General features: G+C 36.8%; 1 protein-coding gene across 2 annotated transcripts in view; it reads left to right on the forward strand.

The window, feature by feature from the left end:
* The window catches only part of SCAF11 (SR-related CTD-associated factor 11), a 78024-nt gene that overhangs the window by 55624 nt on the left and 2610 nt on the right, over nt 1–19790 (forward strand). For both annotated transcript variants that reach the window (XM_011936058.1, XM_011936059.1), the window contains 6 exons: nt 9242–9300; nt 9467–9579; nt 10528–10629; nt 12168–12274; nt 14837–17551; nt 18613–18959. In XM_011936058.1, coding sequence (XP_011791448.1) covers nt 9242–9300; nt 9467–9579; nt 10528–10629; nt 12168–12274; nt 14837–17551; nt 18613–18959 — 3443 coding nt within the window. The remainder of the gene's footprint in view (nt 1–9241; nt 9301–9466; nt 9580–10527; nt 10630–12167; nt 12275–14836; nt 17552–18612; nt 18960–19790) is intronic.

Below are 19790 nucleotides of genomic sequence, written 5' to 3' on the forward strand. Positions count from 1 at the left end.
TTAGAAATTGTTTATATATGGAATTTTCCATTTAATATTTTTGGGCTGCAGTTGACCACAGGTAACTGAAACTGCAGAAAGAGAAATGGTGAATAAGGGGGGACCACGGTACTCGTTGATTATCCAATTAGTTATTAATATTTTTGCTATGATGTTACTTTTACTGGGGAAATTTGATAAGTCTAACATGGTCAGTTTTTCTTCCTGTATTGAAATAGATTATTTATTGGATGAAGTAGCTTATATTTAGATATTACATTTGATGAAAATTGTTCAGGTTTAAATTCCAGATTCATACTCAGTACATACTCAGTATTAGATGTTCATACTCGGGAGAAGCAAAAGGAATTGAGATCACTCATACATTCAACAAATACCTAACGGTACTGAGCACAGTGACTCTTAGGGGTATAGTAGTGAACAGAAACAACAGAGTGCTTGCCAATGAGATCTTCTCATAGACAAACAAAAATATAAATATATATAAAACAGGTGGTAATAAATGCTTTAAAGAAAATAAAGCTGGGTAAAAGGTTAAAGAGTGATGACATTGTGGAGATGACCATTTATTTAAAGTGTTAGGGAAACCCTCTTGAATAAAGATATATTTGAGCAGTGACCTTCAAGAAGTAAGAATTTAAGCCATGAAGATATATCAGGGAAGATTGTTCGGGGCAAGGGAACAGCAAGTATAAAAGCCTGAGACAGGAATATTCTTGGAATGTCTCCAAAGAATAGCAAGGAGGTTATTGTGGCTAGAATGACTGAATTAGGTAGATAGAGGAGAAATAGTAAGACATAAGGGGAGATCATTTAGGGCCAATGTGAGCTAGGGAGTGTTTTCAGGAGTAATATGATCTGGTACATTTTTAAAGGATTACTCTGGCTGTGAAGGCCACAAATTATAGTGGCTTGGGCCAAGGAGATACTAGTGGAGACCATGAGAAGTGGTTCAATTCTGTATGTACCATTGATCTTTGAACAACACAAGAGTTAGGTCAAAAATCAGTGTATAACTTTTGACTCCCTCAGAACTTGACTAATAGCCTACTGTTGACTGGAAACCTTACAGATAAAACATAAACTGTTGATAAACACATTTTATATGTTACATGTATTATATATAGTATTCTTACAATAAAGTAAGCTAGTGAAAGAATGTTTTTAAGCAATCATAAGGAGGAGTAAATATATTTATTGTTCATTGAGCAGAAGTGGATCACCATAAAGGTCTTTATCTTTGTTGTCTTCACGTTGAGTGGGCTAAGGAAGAGAAGGGGTTGGTCTTGCTGTCTTGGATGGCAATGGCAGAAAAGGTGGAAGGGAAGGCAGAAGAGGCAAGCACACTCAGTGTAACTTTTACTGAAAAACATTCATGAATAAGCAGACCCTTGGAGTTCAAACACATGTTGTTTAAGGGTCAACTACATCGCACTTAAAAGATGAAGCTCGGCCGAGCGCGGTGGCTCAAGCCTGTAATCCCAGCACTTTGGGAGGCCGAGACGGGCGGATCACGAGGTCAGGAGATCGAGACCATCCTGGCTAACACGGTGAAACCCCGTCTCTACTAAAAACTACAAAAAACTAGCCGGGCGACGTGGGGGCGCCTGTAGTCCCAGCTACTCGGGAGGCTGAGGCAGGAGAATGGCGTGAACCCAGGAGGCGGAGCTTGCAGTGAGCTGAGATCCGGCCACAGCACTCCAGCCTGGGTGACAGAGCGAGACTCCGTCTCAAAAAAAAAAAAAAAAAAAGATGAAGCTCACAGGATTCATTGATGGATTGGATATAGGCTACAAGAAAGAAGGAAGTCAGGGTTGACTACAAGGTCTTGACCTAAGGAACTGGTAAAATAGGAGTTGCCAGCTACTGAGATGGGGAAGGCTGGTGGGAGAACATCTGGGAGGGTATAATGAAGAATTATCTTTTGGAAGTAGAATGGTGGTGATTTTGGGGAGTGGGGAAAATAGGGAAATGTTTGTCAAGGGATTCAGAGGTTCAGTTATGCAAGATGAATAAGTTCTGGATACTTAATGTATAGATGTATAGCAATGTGGATATAATTAATAGTGGTGTATTGTACACTTGAAATTCGCCGACCCAGTAGATCTTGTGTTCTCACTACAATAAAAAGGGAAAATGGTAACTGTGAGGTGATGCATATGTTTAGTTTGTGGTGATTATTTTCACAGTGTGTACATACATCAGAACATTAAGTAGTATACCTTATATATATACCTTTAGAATATACAGTTTTTGTCAATTGTACCTTAGTAAAGATGAGGGGCAAATTCGTTTTTCGATAAGTAAGGTGTCTATGACCATAGAGATGCTCTGAGGAAATTGGATGTTTACATTTCATGTACAAATAAGATCTATTCATCTTCATGTTATTTTAATGAACAGTTTGTGTTGATATATGTTTATTTATGCTTGACTCCTCAGTTAAATTGATGGTTTCTTCCAGTCGTCCTTTCTTTTCTCATTCTTGAGTTCAGGCAGAATGTTTAAGACTATGATGATCAGAAGTAAGACTGAGGCAACATGGTGAAACCCCCCTCTACAAAAAATACAAAAATTAGCCAAGTGTGGTGATACACACCTGTAGTCCCAGCTACTCGGGAGGCTGAGGTGGGAGGACCACCTGAGCCTGGGTAAGTTGAGGCTTCAGGTGAGTCATGATTATGCCACCGCACTCCAGTGTGGGTGCCAGAGTAAGAACCTTTCTCAAAAAAATAAATAAATAAAGGGAAATGAGACTGAAAAGGAAGATTGCTGTGCAGATAGACACAAAAGTTTTCTTCATTGAGATACAATGCAGTGAAACTGTTTTAGAAAAACTAACCTGGTTAAAGTATTCCAAAAGGATGGGAAGTCAAGTATCTCTTAGAAAGTTTCTAAAGATGTCAAAAGAGGAGATTAATAAACTAACTCTGTCTTCTGAGATTATATATTAACAGCATTTTGTAAAGTCTTTTTTAAAAGGCTAAATGTCTTGTCCAAGATCACATTGCTAATAATTGGAGCCACCAGAATTTGATCCAGTCTTCTGACTCCATATCCAATGCCACTTTCTACTACAAAATAATACTAAAGCATGATATTGTTAGTGTTACCGACCTTAATTAAGCCTCTCACTTTATGGTTGTCTGCAACCTTTGTAACTTAAATTATTGGCATTCTGATGGATCTTGTTTGGATGTACTTTCAAGCTCAAAAATAATTTTTAATGTAAAATTAGCTCTCTTTAATTTTGATAACAGAATGTCTGCTTGCCACTTATCAGTTAACTGTGATTTTTTTGTTCCTTCAGGCTAAAGGTCATAAATCATAGCTGTAAGATTAGAACCTTTAAGAGTTTTCGCCTTTAATTTGGACATTTCTTTTGTTTTAAATTTTTCTTTTAATTTTCACATTTCTTATAAGGTTTCTTAGACAGTATTTATTAACAAATGGACTAATTAGAAGACTAAGAGAACCTGTAAGTGTAACTTGGAATTATTGCAAAGTTTAGGGGCAGAAATGAGCCTGTCACGCAACAGAAAAGACAGCTGGTATCCTTAAATGTTGACATTTGATGACTAAGCAAGGAACCAAGAGACAAAGTCAAGGTGAAGGTAGAGTTAGTGGGGGATTGTGCAAATTGAATACATCTTTGTTTGCCCAGTTACACTGAACAGAAACAGTGATATAGCCTAAGGATAATTTAAATTTCTTTTAATAAAAGAACTACTTGAGAAACTATTGTCTGTCTCTTTATCTAGGATTGATTGGTTAGATTTTAGAAGCAACTCTGCTTAGCACTTAGCTTCTTTTTTTCGTTTCTTATTTATTTATATATATTTTTTGAGATGGAGTTTCGATCTTGTTGCCCAGGCTGGAGTGCAATGGCACGATCTTGGCTCACTGCAACCTCTGCCTCCTGAGTTCAGACAATTCTTCTGTCTCAGCCTCCCGAGTAGCTTGGATTACAGGCGTGCACCACCATGCCCAGCTACTTTTGTGTTTTTAGTAGAGATGGGGTTTCACCATATTGGTCAGGCTAGTCTAACTCCTGACCTCAGATGATCTACTGGTCTCGGCCTCCAAAAGTGCTCGGATTACAGGTGTGAGCCACTGTACCTGGCCAAACTTCTTTAATTTCTTCAAGTTTTGTGAAGCAGGATGGGACTGTTCTTTAAACATAGGTGTGTGACTTTCTATCTGAAGTCATTTGTTATACAGCAATCAAACTAATGAGTAGAGCTTATGAAGTTGTGAATTCTTATATCTTGATTAGAAATTATTATAGCCTATAAATATAGTATAATATTAGTTAAAACTTCAGCAAGTCTAATAGATGGTTTTACTGGAAGTCAAGCCCCTTGAGTTTTGTACAGTTTTTTTTACCATTAAAACACCTGTGACTTTAGTAAAATTATATAAACTGTCTAGTTTTCTCATATAATGAAGATGATGTTGCCACACTAGAGGTATTGCGAAAGGTTAGACAGCAAACCTATTAGCAAATATGTTGAGGAAATACCACTTTCTTCTGTCATACTAGATAACTGAATCATACATTTTTGTTTTTAATCTCCTTTATATTCACTTTGTTTCTTGGAATGAACATTAATCTTTGGTTTGAGATAGTCGTTTATAATTGATATAGTTTACAGAAAGGATCTCCCTTTCAGGCATTTCTTTTTTTTGAGACAGAGTCTCGCTTTATCGCCCAGGCTGGAGTGCAGGGGCCAGATCTCAGCTCACTGCAAGCTCCGCCTTCCGCGTTTACGCCATTCTCCTGCCTCAGCCTCCGAGTAGCTAGGACTACAGGCGCCCACCACCACGCCCGGCTAGTTTTTTTTTTTTAGTAGAGACAGGGTTTCACCGTGTTAGCCAGGATGGTCTCGATCTCCTGACCTCGTGATCCGCCCGTCTCGGCCTCCCAAAGTGCTGGGATTACAGGCTTGAGCCACCGCGCCCGGCCTCAGGCATTTCTTAATGTAGTACTTCTTTAAATGTATACTAGATCCATCTAAGTGTGTCTTTATTAAACTTTGGAATCAATTAGTCCAACTTTAATTGGATGCCTGCCAAGTACTGGGTTCTAAGCTCTGAGCCTTTATTATACTTGTTTGTATCGTACAAAAGGATGTTTTAATGAAACATCCTTTGGGATTAGTGTTTCATGAAACATGTTTGGGGATATGCTGAATTAAAATAAATAAACTTCTAGTTAAGCATAACAGATTGAGTACTTGTTTAATGCTCTGATCCCTCTCATCCCAAATCTCTCCTAAAATGACAATAAAGGAATGAAAGAAAAGTGTGGGTTTTTTTTCTTTTTTTTTGAGATGGGGTCTCACTCTTGTCACCCAGGCTGGAGTGCAGTGGCGCTATCTCGACTCACTGCAACCTCCGCCTCCCGGGTACAAGCGATTCTCCTGCCTCAGCCTCCTGAGTAGCTGGGATTACAGGTGCCTGCCACCATGTTGGCCAGGCTGGTCTCAAACTCCTGACCTCAGGTGATCCACCAACCTCGGCCTCCCAGAATGCTGGGATTACAGGCGTGAGCCACTGCGCCTGGCTGGAAAGAAAAGTTTTAAGCCACAAAGTTTAAGCCACAAAGACAAGAAAGCTGGAGAGTAGGGGATAGCACATAAGTGTCCACAAAATAGTAAAATAGTATGAGGGGGATGGTAAATTGTCTTAGCAGAAAGCTGATACATAGACATTTCACGAGGAGAATGGAGTTAAGAATCTCAAGACGGTTCGCATACCACTGAACCTTAGAAAGTTGAGTTTGAAGACCTCCATTATCTGTGAAGGCAGAATGGGGTGGTTTCAGAAAACAGAATTGATTAAAAATTGTTGGATCCTGAAGATTCCTGGCTGAACAGGGTAGAACAAGGGGACTACCTAATGAAAGACTGGAGATTTACTCTCTAAAATGAGTATTTGAACCAGATTTAAACTTTAGCATAAATGATGACACAGCAAACAACAGAGAGGGAAATTAAGTCAAATGATGAGGCTTCTAGTCCTCTACCCAAGATCATTTTTCAAAGCACTGGCAATCTTGATTACTATTATTTTCCAAAGTAGGAGATAAGGGGCATCTTTTCGAAAACTGACTTGCCCAAAAGGAAAGACTTAAAGATAATGTCATTTGAGAGTCTCCCAATGAAATAACCAGATGTCTGCTTGATCACCCTACAGTGAAACATCTGAAAGGCTCTGACCACCCATCTATACCATTTTCAATCAATATTTTAGTGTCCCACAAACAATCAAGGATCTCCAGATATTTGAGGAAATCAATATAATAAAGATGAAAACAGATACAAAAGGAACCTGATGGGACAGACCCATTGTTATAAAATAGGGAATAACTTAAAAAAACTTAATATCCTCAAAGCCTGAAATAAGGGATGTTTTATCAATGATTTAAGAAAAATAATATTTAAGAAAAAGCTTTTAGAAGTTAAAAATATTACAGCAAAAATATGAAAATTCAACAGGAGTAGAAGATAAGCTCATAAGTCTCAGAAAGTAATACTTAAAGTCAAAGAGATGATAGGATATTCATTTAAGAGATTCAATATGAAATAATAAAATTTCAGAAAGGAAAAATGCAAAAATTTATTTTTTAAAAAGTAATACAAAGGAAATTTTTCTGTAATAGTAGAGCACAGGTGTCCAGATATGAAGAAATAATATAGTACCTAGTAAATGAAAAAAGAGTTATACTAGGTACTTCATAAAGTTCTAGAAGTCTGAGGATGACGAGAGAGAGAGTAAAAACAGACCACATAGAGGATTGGGGTTACAGAGTGTCATTAACAATAGTTGGAGTAGTGAAGCAATGCCTTGAAAACTCTAGGGAAAATGATTACTAACCTAGAAAATTCTGTAACCTATCAAACTATCCATCATGTATTAACTCAGAATTCCCACCCTTTTCCACTTCTGCTGGAGGATGTATATACTTCACTAAATGAGATAGTAAATGGAAGAACAATGTGAGATTCAGAAAATGAGTTCCAACTCAGGAAAAGATAAAGAGGACAAAGAGGATTATTAGGATAATGACAAAGGGCAATCCCAGAATGACTATTGAACAGCAGTTTTGAGAGTTACCAGTTCATATTGGACCAGGACAAAAAGAGTTTTGCAAGAAGAGTGGGGAACAAACTTCATGGATGAGTTGTTGCATCTGAGTGTATTAAACTCAGATTTATACTTTTGTTGTAGTTAGCTAAATTAATGGTAGATAATAAGGAAGAAAAGGAAAAGAAAAAACAAAGTCATTATTAACCCTAGGAAAATATCTGCAGCCAGCTAGGCGCAGTGGCTTCACGCCTGTGATCCCAGCACTTTGGGAGGCGGAGGTAGGTGGATCACCTGAGGTCAGGAGTTCAAGACCAGCCTGACCAATATGGTGAAACCGCATCTCTACTAAAAATACCAAAATTAGCCAGGCATGGTGGTGTACACCTGTAGTCCCAGCTACTCAGGAGGCCGAGACAGGAGAATTGCTTAAACCCATTAGGCAGAGGTTGCAGTGAGCTGAGATTGTGCCACTGCACTCCAGCCTGGCCGACAAAGCGAGACTCTGTCTCAAAAAAAAAAAGTAGAGTAGTATAAGGATGTTATTTAGAAATAAAGAAGTAAATGTTAGAAGAAACAGCCAAAGGATTTGATGAGTGCTTTGGGGAAGCAGAAATCAAGAGCGGGTATTTCCATAATTTTTCTTTATAAGTTTGGAAGTACTATATGACATCTTAAAGTATGTACATGCATTACTTTGATAAAAACTAAATGAAAAGGTGTATCACTGCCCTCCAAAAAACAGACAAGCAGGGTGGATTTGTGAAACGATCTTCAGGAAACCACAATTTAGACAAATTCACCAGTATTGAATACTTTAGAGATTGTCATTGAAGCTGCTCAGTAATTATCTGAGAATTACCCAGAAATACGTGAAATAGCTTTTGGACTGGATTTTTACGTGTAGCATTGCCCAGAGAAAACTAACAGTTCTTTCAGTAGAGAGCATTTTATCTAATGAAGGCTTTCTGAGATAGGTTTCCAAGTGAAAGAATACTGTGTAAACACTACATACTCATTAAGTGTTGAGTGAATGCAACCTGAAACAAAACAACTCAGCATCCTTAGGGCATAAAAGACACTATGTAGGTATAGCACAGCAATTCTATGTCTAGCTGAAGGAACATGGTTATTTCTAAGAGTGTATCTGTGTACCTACCCCACGTTTTTACTTCTTGCCTCATAAGCAATTTTTAAAATCAGTGTATCATCTTTTAGATACAGATTTTCAAAGGGGTAAGGCAGTAAGTTCCAGAACTCAGCCTGTTCGCCTGCCACTAACATTGAAATTACATTTGTTACAATAGTTCTGAGAGGGACTTGTGCAAAACCAAACAGCTGTTATATAATAACTAAAAAGGAAATTAGTATGCTATTAAGTAGAAAGTAGGTTATTACCAAGTGGACTAACAGAAGTAAAACAAAATATATATGATCTTGCAGTGCAGGAAACAAGCCTCCTAGTTAGTGTGATTTATTTTGAACTATGTCAGTAGGCCCTTTGTGAGGCAAGCAAGGGGGAAAATTAAAAGGCAGTTGTCATATGCACTGTAGACAGGTCGTAAGCAGTGAAGCCACTAACATTGTTGTAACAAAAAGCTGTTTCAGACAGCATGTCTACTTTTCCCTCTTAGTATAATTTGAAGGAAAGAACACACCTGAAGTGGGTGCCAGTGGCTAAATTGTAATTTATGGTTAACAAGAGTTGATGGCCCCAGGCCCCCTAGTCAGCCTGTACTTGAGATAGCTACCTGTTTTCTAGATGATAGCTGGAAAAGAAATGTTAAGTGCATTATTGATATTAAATAGCTTGACCTTGTGTATACCTTTTGTTACAAGATAGTTTAAGTTTGCATATGGTAGCAGAAAATGTTGATTAGAATTTTAACTCACATGTTGTAAACATAGCAGGTTTTACATACTTCATCCAGTTTTCTCTATTGTGGCCTTTTATATTTTACTTTTATTTGTAGCTTAACAAGATAAGATGAAATCGGCATTTGGGAAAATTGTGTAAAAAATGTGTATTATTTGAAATGCAGCTTTTCTACATATTTCAACCCTTGGCAGTATACTGGTATCAGTGCTGGTTTATAGCCTTTTTAGTAAAAATTAATACAAGCTAACCAAGTCCTTTTATGTCTTTGTACAGGAAACTCTTTATACAGTGAAACAGGAGGAGAGAAAAATGCAGCAATAAAGATAAATAAGGTTTGTTGAAACCAAGAGAGATCTTTTTCTTAAATAATAACACTTTAGGGTTTAGTCCATAAATAACCGGTGCTTCAGGTGTATCAAAATATTTAAGTATAACTATTATTTACCTATTAGAGATATTTTTATTTGAGGTTTCACTAACTACGTTTTACTTTTCTAGCCTCAGAGATCAAATTGGAGTACAAATCAGTGCTTCAGAAATTTTTTCTGCAATATGTTTTCTTCTGTTAGTCACCCTGGAGAATCTTCCTTTACCTCCTATAGAGCTTATTGGTTAGTATTTTCTACTTTTAATTTATGCTGTTTATACTTGATGTTTAATTATTAACTTTGCTAGAAATTTAAACTCTGGGCCCAATAAAATCTGAAAGGCCCACCTTGGTTTTTTTGCTTTAGTTTTTTTCTTTTTCTTTTTTTTTTAATTTTTGGAATGTAAACTAGCTCTAGCCAAGAGAAAACTTGTTAATTTGGGGAGCTTCTCTATTGTGCAATGATTGCCTATGCCAGTGTGCTTTGTTTTCATTACTAAGTTGTTCTATATAAGCTCTTTATATCATAGAAAAGTAGGTTATTTATTAGATTGTGGGGATGTTACCTAAAGAAGAACCCTTTTAGAGCTGATCCATTCATCTTTGAATCCTAGTGACTGGCATGTAGATACAAAGTTGATATTTATGGAATTTGAAGATTAAATTGAGGCTTTAAAATCACGTATAGTTAGTTGAGCCAGCAGCACAGAATAAGATTGTGTGATTTAATTTTAGAGCTTGGCAAGGTACCAAAAAAAAATTATATCTAAGTAGGCTTTTGAAAAGCTGAACTATGCCCATTTTTGGTTGCAGTCATCTTACCCTCCTTTATTTTCTTCTTTTGTCTTAGGCTTAGTTTCAAGCAGGAAACCATTGCACCTAGAATTTCTTTCTTTCAATAATAAGGATATTACTCTGACTTGACTTTATTTAAAAAATTCTGTCACTTAAGATAGAAATTCAAGGGTTATTTTTAACAAAGAAATACAATTCTAATTTGCGATATAAAAATTGTACTTATTTTAGGAATGAGTTTATTTTGAAAGTGTTTAAATAGAAAAAAGCTCACATTCTGATAAGTGTGATTCATAATGCTAGGTACAAAAACGGCTGCTATTCTTTGTACGACCTAATTGTTTTTTTGAACCTAAAATTGTGAGATTCTGATGAAGGTCTAAAATTTATCTTTTAGTACAGAATTTATAGAAGCCAGTGAAATCAGTACATTGATTAGGCAGAAGAGACATGAACTGGAATTGTCATGGTTTCCTGATACATTACCTGGAATTGGAAGGTAAAAATAAAAAATTATTTACTCAGGTGTTTACATGCTAACGTGAACAAGATAGCATTAGTACTTAAATACAGGGGTACCTTATTCAATTGTTATTTTCCTAAGGAAGTTTTGTGCAAATTAAACTTTGGTGTTTCAAATGCCCAACAAAGATTGTTATATAAAGGACCCCTTAGAAAGTAAAGAATCCTTAATTTATCTGTTTAACAAGTATAGCTGTGTATATGTTAGATTTATTTAAAAGGGAGAGAACCTGAATATTAAGATTTATTATTAGTAATACATCTGTCACCATTCCTGTACTGTTCTCCCGTTCCAGTCTTACCTATATGCTGTCAGCTGAATCACACTTTTACCATATTCCTCTCCTCAAAAATGTTCTTCTAAATAACTATTTGATCAAGTGCCTACTCTACCCTGACACTCATGACTTTCTATAATCTCGTTTTTTATTTCTTAGTTTAGTCCTGAAGCTACTAAGATGGTGCTAGATATGTAATATATACTTAAATCAAGCTCCTAAGTTAAGATTAGGGTCACTGCCTTAGTGTTATATTAATTCCTATAACATATTATGACTTTATTTTATATGTCACTATAATATAGTTCTGTATAGGACATTCACCCTCTAGGAATGATGGCAGAACATAATAGAAGTCAAATGAAGAAGTCCAGATGTATGTACTATGAAACTCTTCCTTATAGTTACATATTTTTATACATGTACAAGTTACATTTTTTTTCTCCATGCTTCTCTTCTCCTACTTCAGAATCTCACCTTATACTGAATCAGATAGTCTTTTGTTAGGAGACCTAAATGAATAAGAAACAAAAAAGCTGAGAAGTGGTTTGGGTTTGAATGGAGAAAATTTGAAGGGGAGGGAGTCTTAATAGGTCTCTAGGGACGCTGAGAACTTTGAAGAGCAGTCCCCAGGTCGAGGAATTTTAGAATATAACATAGTGATATAAATCAGTTCCTTGGTTGCCTGGAAAGGAGGGAGAAGGATTACAAAGGAGTGTGAGGACACTTTCTGCAGGGGTGGAAATGTTCTCTTTCTTGATTGGGGTGGTGGTTAACACAGACATATATATATATATTTATATATGTATACACTTTGGTCAAAAGTTACCAAATGTACTCTTAAAAATCTGTGCATTTTATGTTGAATTACACCTCAAAGTTGATTTTATTTTTTTAGACTAGTGAAGAACATGATGAAAGCTGGAAAATATCTTGTCAAAATACTACATAAATTATTTCAAAGAGAAACGCCTGTGTTAAGTTGCTTTCGTCTTTTCTTTGCCATGAATTTATCAGAAAAACATAATTTTAAAGATTTTTTTTCTGAATTGCAGCCAGTTGGTAGCTATCTTCAGACAAGGAGTAACCTTGAATTTACATTTTTAGTTATTTGGGCAAAAAACGTTTAAGCGCTGTATTTTAATATTGCTAACCTGATTTAGAGAATTAATACTTTTAGATTGCTGGTTTAATTTTTTAAACCATTTAAACAAAAATGTCTTTACTATGTTTTCAGAATTGGTTTTATACCCTGGAATGTTGAAACAGAAGTCCTTCCTCTCATTTCTTCTATGTTGCCAAGAACTATTTTTCCAACAAGTACCATATCTTTACAACATTTTGGTAAAGTTTGTGAAATCATTTTCTGTTTTTAAAATTATTATTATTTTCTTCCAGTTTCATAAAAATATGTGTTTGATGACTTAGAAAAGCTGTAAAGTAAGGCATAGTAACTTGTAAATACTTCTATAAATGTTTGGACAGCGACTTAACTTTAAAATTGCTTCAACTATATATATCTTATATATACACACAATGGAATATTATTCTGCTACAAAAAGAAGGAAATCTTGTCTTTTGTGCCAACATGGATGAACCTGGAGGACATTATACTAAGTGAATAAGGCAGGCACAGAAAGAAATACCACATGATCCGAATCTAAAAAAGTTGATCTCATAGAACTAGACTGTAGACTAGGGGGTGGGGTGGAGGTTGTTGGTCAAAGGATAGAAAGTTTCAGCTAGATAGAATAAGTTCTAAAGGTCTATTGTGTAACGTGATGACTATAATAATGCAGTTGACCCTTGAAAAACACAGGTTTTAACTAGGTGGCGACATTTATACATGAATTTAAAAAAATAAATATATTGGAAAATTTTTGGAGATTTGCAACAATGAAAAAACTCACAGACAAATCGCATAGCCTATAAATAGTGAAAAAATTAAGGAAAAGGTATGTCATTAATGCATGAAATATATGTAGATACTAGTCTATTTCATCATTTACTACCATAAAATATATACAAATCTATGATAAAAAGTTAAAATTTATCAAAACATATACACACTCAAACTAAATGGTTCCACCATTTGCAGTCATGAGAAATGTAAACAGCTATAAAGATACAGTATTAAATCATAACTGAGTAAAATTGAATATAGTGCATATTTACCAGTGTAACAATTTTTGTGGCCGCCACCTATTGCTATTTTGGTGAGCTCAAGTGTTGTGAATATCTGGGAGGCTGAGGCTATGATGAGCTGTGATTGCACCAGTGCACTCCAGCCTGTGCAACAGAACAAGAGCCTGTCTCAAAAAAAAAAAAAAAACCCGCAAAACTTGGTGTAATGTAATCATCTCCATGTGAGCATTTGTCTTTCTAATAGATTGCATATCACAGTAAAAAGTGATCTCTTGCAGTGCTTGCGTATTTTTCATAGTGTTTAGTGCAACACTGTAAACCTTGAGTAACACCTTTGGGACCCACATGAAGTGCCATTAGTGATGTAGGAAGTGCTCCCAAGAAGCAAAGTTATGGCTTTATAAGAAGAAGTTTAATTCCTTGATAGGAACTGATCGAGATCTATAGCTACAGTTGCCCACCATTTCAGACAGATGATTCATCTTGTAAACAAATGATATATTTTTTAAAAAATGATATAAACTTAGGGTAATACAGTACAGCACTGCAATGTACTTTCTCTTACGATTTTTGTAATAACCTTTTCTTTAGCTTCTTTTATTGTAAGAATACAGTATGTAACACATATAACATTAAAAATACGTTAATTCACTGTTATCGGTAAGGAGTCTGGTGAACAACAGTTACGTTTTGGGGAGTAAAAACTATGCCAGTTTTTGACTGTGTAGGGGGTTGGTGCTCCTAATCCCTGTGTTGTTAAAGGGTCAACTATATCTGAAAATTGCTAGAGAGTGGATGTAAAGTGTTCTCACTAAACAAATTGTAACTATGTGAGGTAGCGCATATATTAAGTAGCTAGATTTGATCATTCCACAATGTTTATGTACTTCAAAACATCATGTTGTACATGGTAAACACATAGTTTTGTCTGTCTGTCAGTTTTAAAAATAAAAAATATTCCAACTAGAAACTCTGTTCTACAGTCTTTAGAAATTACAACTTGGAGGCTTTGAGGAACTGATTCAAAGTCTCCTGTTTCAGGCTTTCATATCCAAACCATAGATCTTTAGAAGTAACATCTGTTAATTAATTATTAATAAATAGTTTGAGTCTTTATTAATTCATGAATAACTTGACCATTTTCTCTCTCCTTTTGCCTAGATAATCCCAGGTCACGGCCGGGCACAGTAGCTCACGCCTGTATTCCCAGCACTTTGGGAGGCCGAGGCAGGCAGATCACTTGATTTCAGCTTGGGCAACATGGCGAGACCCTGTCTCTATTAAAAATACAAAATAGCTGGACATGGTAGCGCATGCCTGTAGTCCCAGCTACCCGGGAGGCTGAGACGGGAGGATCGCTTGAGCCTGGGAGGTTGAGGCTTCTGTGAACAATGATTGATCCAGTGATCACGCCATTGCACTCCAGCCTGGGTGACAGAGTGAGACCCTGTCTCCGGAAAAAAAAAAAAAAAAAATTAAGCAAGTAGCACTTGCAAGACCAAAAGTTATTTTCCTTTTTTTCCTCTATAAAATTGCCCACTTGGACCAAATCTAGTTATAACTTATTTCAGTGTCATTAAGAAAGTTGATGAATACCTCATTATTACTCAGAGATTAGTAGCTGTCCATTTATTAATAGTTTTATTTGTAAGTATTTTGTTTCACTCTGTTGCAAACTGTTTTATGCTAAAATTAGCTAAAGCCAAATTACTGTTTCTTAAAACACATATTTTTTACCTTTTTTTTTAAAAAAAAAATTAGGTACTTCTTGCAAGGGATATGCATTAGCACACCCTCAAGAAGGGGAAGAAAAGAAGCAAACTTCTGGTACATCAAATACCAGAGGATCAAGACGAAAACCTGCAATGACAACTCCTACAAGGAGGTCTACACGTAACACGAGAGCCGAAACAGCCAGTCAGTCTCAGAGATCCCCAATATCAAACAATTCTGGGTGTGATGCCCCAGGTAATAGTAATCCATCTTTAAGTGTTCCCTCTTCAACTGAGTCAGAAAAGCAAAGAAGACAGGCTCCAAAACGGAAGTCTGTAAGAAGAGGAAGAAAACCACCTTTACTGAAAAAGAAACTTCGGAGCTCTGTAGCTGCCCCTGAAAAATCATCTTCCAATGATTCAGTAGATGAAGAAACAGCAGAATGTGACACATCACCTGTGTTAGAAAAAGAGCACCGATCCGATGTAGACAGTAGTAACATTTGTGCTGGGCAGACACATGTAGAAAACCAGTCTGCTGATTGCTTGAAAAATTGCAATGAGCAAATAGAAGAAAGTAAGGAGCATACTGCAAATCATGATACAGAGGAAAGAGTAGAATCTTCATCTTCTGAGTCTTGTGTTCAGGATCCTCCTATGCTAGTTGGTGAGGAAGGGGAAGTTAAAAAACTTGAGAATACAGGTATAGAGGCTAAAGTTTTGTGTTTGGAAAGTGAGATTTCTAAAAATGTTTTTGAAAAAGGAGGTGATCCATTGGAACAGCAAGACCCGATATCTGGACTTTCAGAATCAGAGGTAAAGGCAGATATATGTACAGTTCATCTTCCAAATGATTTTCCTACATGTTTAACGTCTGAAAGCAAAGTGCACCAACCTGTATCTAGTCCCCTAAGTGAGTTATCTGAGAATGTAGAGTCAGTGGTTAATGAAGAAAAAATGACAGAGAGTTCCACAGTAGAAATGACTGAACATAAAGATTCTACACTAAAAACAGAGGACCTTATAGAGAACCCCAAGTTAAAATCTTCTGAGGGTGAAATTATACAAACGGTGGACAGACAATCTATTAAGAGCCCAGAGGTTCAATTGCTTGGGTGTGTTGAAACTGAAGATGTAGATATAATTGCAACATGTGATACTTTTGGGAATGAAGATTTCAATAAATTTCACTCTGAAAATAATTTATTAAAAAATAATCTTATGAACACCAAATTGGAAAAATCTTTAGAAGAAAAGAATGAATCGCTGACCGAACATCCTAGATCTACAGAGTTGCCTAAAACACACATTGAACAGATTCAGAAGCATTTTAGTGAGGACAACAATGAAATGATACCTATGGAATGTGATTCATTTTGCAGTGACCAAAATGAATCTGAAGTTGAACCATCTGTAAATGCTGATCTTAAGCAAATGAATGAAAATTCTGTGACACACAGTTCCGAAAATAATATGCCGTCTTCTGATCTTGCAGATGAAAAGGTTGAAACTGTTTCTCAACCATCTGAAAGCCTAAAAGATACCGTAGATAAAGCCAAAAAGCCTCGTGCTCGAAGATCTAGATTTCATTCTCCATCTACAACTTGGTCTCCCAACAAAGACACTCCACAAGAAAAGAAGCGGCCCCAGTCTCCATCTCCCAGAAGAGAAACTGGGAAAGAAAGCAGGAAGTCTCAATCACCATCTCCTAAGAATGAGTCAGCCAGAGGCTGGAAAAAATCCCGTTCTCAGTCCCCAAAAAAAGATATTGCAAGAGAAAGGAGACAATCTCAGTCTCGGTCTCCAAAAAGGGATACTACTAGGGAAAGCAGAAGATCTGAATCACTGTCCCCAAGAAGAGAAACTTCTAGAGAGAACAAAAGATCTCAGCCAAGAGTGAAAGATTCCTCCCCAGGAGAAAAATCCAGGTCCCAGAGCAGGGAACAAGAAAGTGATAGAGATGGGCAGAGGAGAGAGAGAGAGAGGAGAACCAGAAAGTGGTCTAGGTCCAGATCTCATTCTAGGTCCCCCTCAAGATGTAGAGCAAAAAGTAAGAGTTCATCATTTGGTAGAATTGACAGAGATAGTTACCCTCCCCGGTGGAAGGGAAGATGGGCAAATGATGGTTGGAGATGTCCACGAGGAAATGATCGGTACAGAAAGAATGACCCAGAGAAACAGAATGAAAATACAAGAAAAGAAAAAAATGACATCCATCTAGATGCTGATGATCCAAATTCTGCTGACAAACATAGAAATGACTGTCCCAGTTGGATAACAGAAAAAATAAACTCTGGGCCTGATCCAAGAACCAGAAATCCAGAAAAGTTGAAAGAGTCTCACTGGGAAGAAAATAGAAATGAAAATTCAGGAAATTCTTGGAATAAAAACTTTGGTTCTGGTTGGGTATCTAACCGTGGTAGAGGCAGAGGCAGCCGTGGCAGAGGCACTTACAGAAGTAGTTTTGCCTATAAAGATCAGAATGAAAATAGGTGGCAAAATCGAAAACCCCTCTCAGGGAATTCAAACAGTTCAGGGAGTGAATCTTTCAAGTTTGTGGAACAGCAATCCTATAAGCGGAAAAGTGAACAGGAGTTCTCATTTGATACACCAGCAGATAGATCTGGATGGACATCTGCATCTAGCTGGGCTGTGAGAAAGACTTTGCCAGCAGATGTACAAAACTATTACTCGCGACGAGGCAGAAATTCTACAGGTCCACAGTCTGGATGGATGAAACAAGAGGAGGAAACATCTGGACAGGGTAATGTATTCTTGTTGGTTTATTGATACTGTTTTATTTGAAGAATTATAAATTTAATATGTTATTTGTATGAGCTGAAATGATCCTTATTTGTAGTTTTTATAATAAGCTGAACCCTAGTTGTTTACAGGTCACTTTGCATTATATAAATGTATATACACATACATTTATCTACATAAGTGTATTATTAACGCTACCTCTGCTGCAGACCTTGCCAAAGGCTTAAATATTTTCAGCACTGTTTGCTACAGTAAAAGAGTTTGGGATATTCCTATGCAGGATTTAACCTCTAATTTGTTGATTTCAGATATGTGTACTTTTAATTTTTTTGATAATTGTTCTCATACAAATAAAATAAGCCATTGTTTTAATAGTAAAGATTTATATTTCCTTTTTTTTCTTGTTAAGAACATTGCAAGAAAAAGGCTGTTGAAGATATAAAAATTGAATAATCTTATAATTTAGTAACTAAATTTTATGTGATTTTTTTTTTAACTAATCAGTTTCTTCAGCTACTGATTGTTGATGTATGTTTTGCATGAACTTATTCTTAAAACATATTTTCAGGTGAATGTTTGTTTTGTTTTTCAAGGTGGAGTTTCTCTTTTTTTGCCCATGCTGGAGTGCAATGGCATGATCTTTGCTCACTGCAGCCTCCACCTTCTGGGTTCAAGCGATTCTCCAGCCTCCCGAATAGCTGGGATTACAGGCGCCCACCACCACACCTGGCTAATTTTTGTAATTTTTTAGTAGAGACAGGGTTTCACCATGTTGGCCAGGCTGCTCTCGAACTCCTGACCTCAGGTGATCCGCCCACCTCAGCCTCCCAAAGTGCTGGGATTACAAGCTTGGGCCACCACGCCTGGCCAAATGTTTTCTTTCAGTTAGAAAATCAGTTCACATTATTTAGAAATGACAGGATTAAATTAAGCAATTGGAGATTGGTACTGTTATACTGAGCCAATTAATTGCTATTTAATTTTACTGTAACCAGTGCTTGTTTCTCTGTCTACAGAGATTTATAACATGACTTTTTTCACAAGCTTTTTTTCTTTTGATAGATTCTAGCCTAAAAGACCAAACAAACCAGCAAGTCGATGGTTCTCAGCTACCTATAAATATGATGCAACCACAAATGAATGTAATGCAGCAACAAATGAATGCACAACACCAGCCTATGAATATCTTCCCATATCCAGTGGGTGTTCATGCTCCTTTGATGAACATCCAACGCAATCCATTTAACGTTCATCCTCAGCTACCCTTGCATCTCCACACAGGAGTGCCCCTTATGCAGGTAGCCGCTCCTACTGGTGTATCTCAGGGACTACCACCACCACCCCCCCCTCCCCCACCATCCCAACAAGTCAACTACATTACTTCACAACCAGATGGAAAGCAATTGCAGGTATGTTTTTAGCAACTCAAGTTTAATCAATATAGCCATTGTAAACATTTAGCTGTTCAGGACAGATGTTCAAAAAAAGGCATCCTGGCATTCAAAAACAATTTGTTTATTTGATTTTAGTTATGGTAAACCTTCATAGTCCCTCTTTCACTATCCTCAAAACCCCCCAACTCCCAAATTAGAAAATTAATTAAATACTTATTACCAAATCCAAGCTACATATATGCTGTTACTTATATCTGAACAGGATTTTTTTTTTTCATATTAAGTAAACCAAATTATAAGCCAAATTAGAATCAAGTGGTGGGCGCTGTACATTTTTCCGCTGTTTTGCATTGTTTGGGGGGTTATATGGGGTGGTGGGAACTAGTGATTAAGTGCTATGATGAAGCTTTTATTGTCTTGTTCAGACAAACACTAGATAAAGCTGTTCATTATCCATTACCATCTGTGTTTCATTTTCATGAATTTATCATGCTGAAAAGAAAGGAGAAGTGCCTCTGTGAGACATAGAAAATTTGAATAATTTGCAAACATTGTGTTGCTTATAATTTTATGACTGCCTTTGAAAAATTTTAGAATCCTAGGCGGGCATGGTGGCTCACACCTGTTATCCCAGCACGTTGGGAGGCCAAGGCAGGTGGATCAGTTGAAGTCAGGAGTTCGTGACCAGCTTGGCCAACATGGTGAAACCCCATCTCTACCAAAAATACAAAAATTAGGCCAGGCACGGTGGCTCACGCCTGTAATTCCAGCACGTTGGGAGGCCAAGGCAGGTGGATCAGTTGAAGTCAGGAGTTCGTGACCAGCTTGGCCAACATGGTGAAACCC

Source organism: Colobus angolensis, unplaced genomic scaffold, assembly GCF_000951035.1.
Source record: "Colobus angolensis palliatus isolate OR3802 unplaced genomic scaffold, Cang.pa_1.0 Scaffold150, whole genome shotgun sequence".
In the NCBI taxonomy this organism is placed as follows: domain Eukaryota; kingdom Metazoa; phylum Chordata; class Mammalia; order Primates; family Cercopithecidae; genus Colobus; species Colobus angolensis.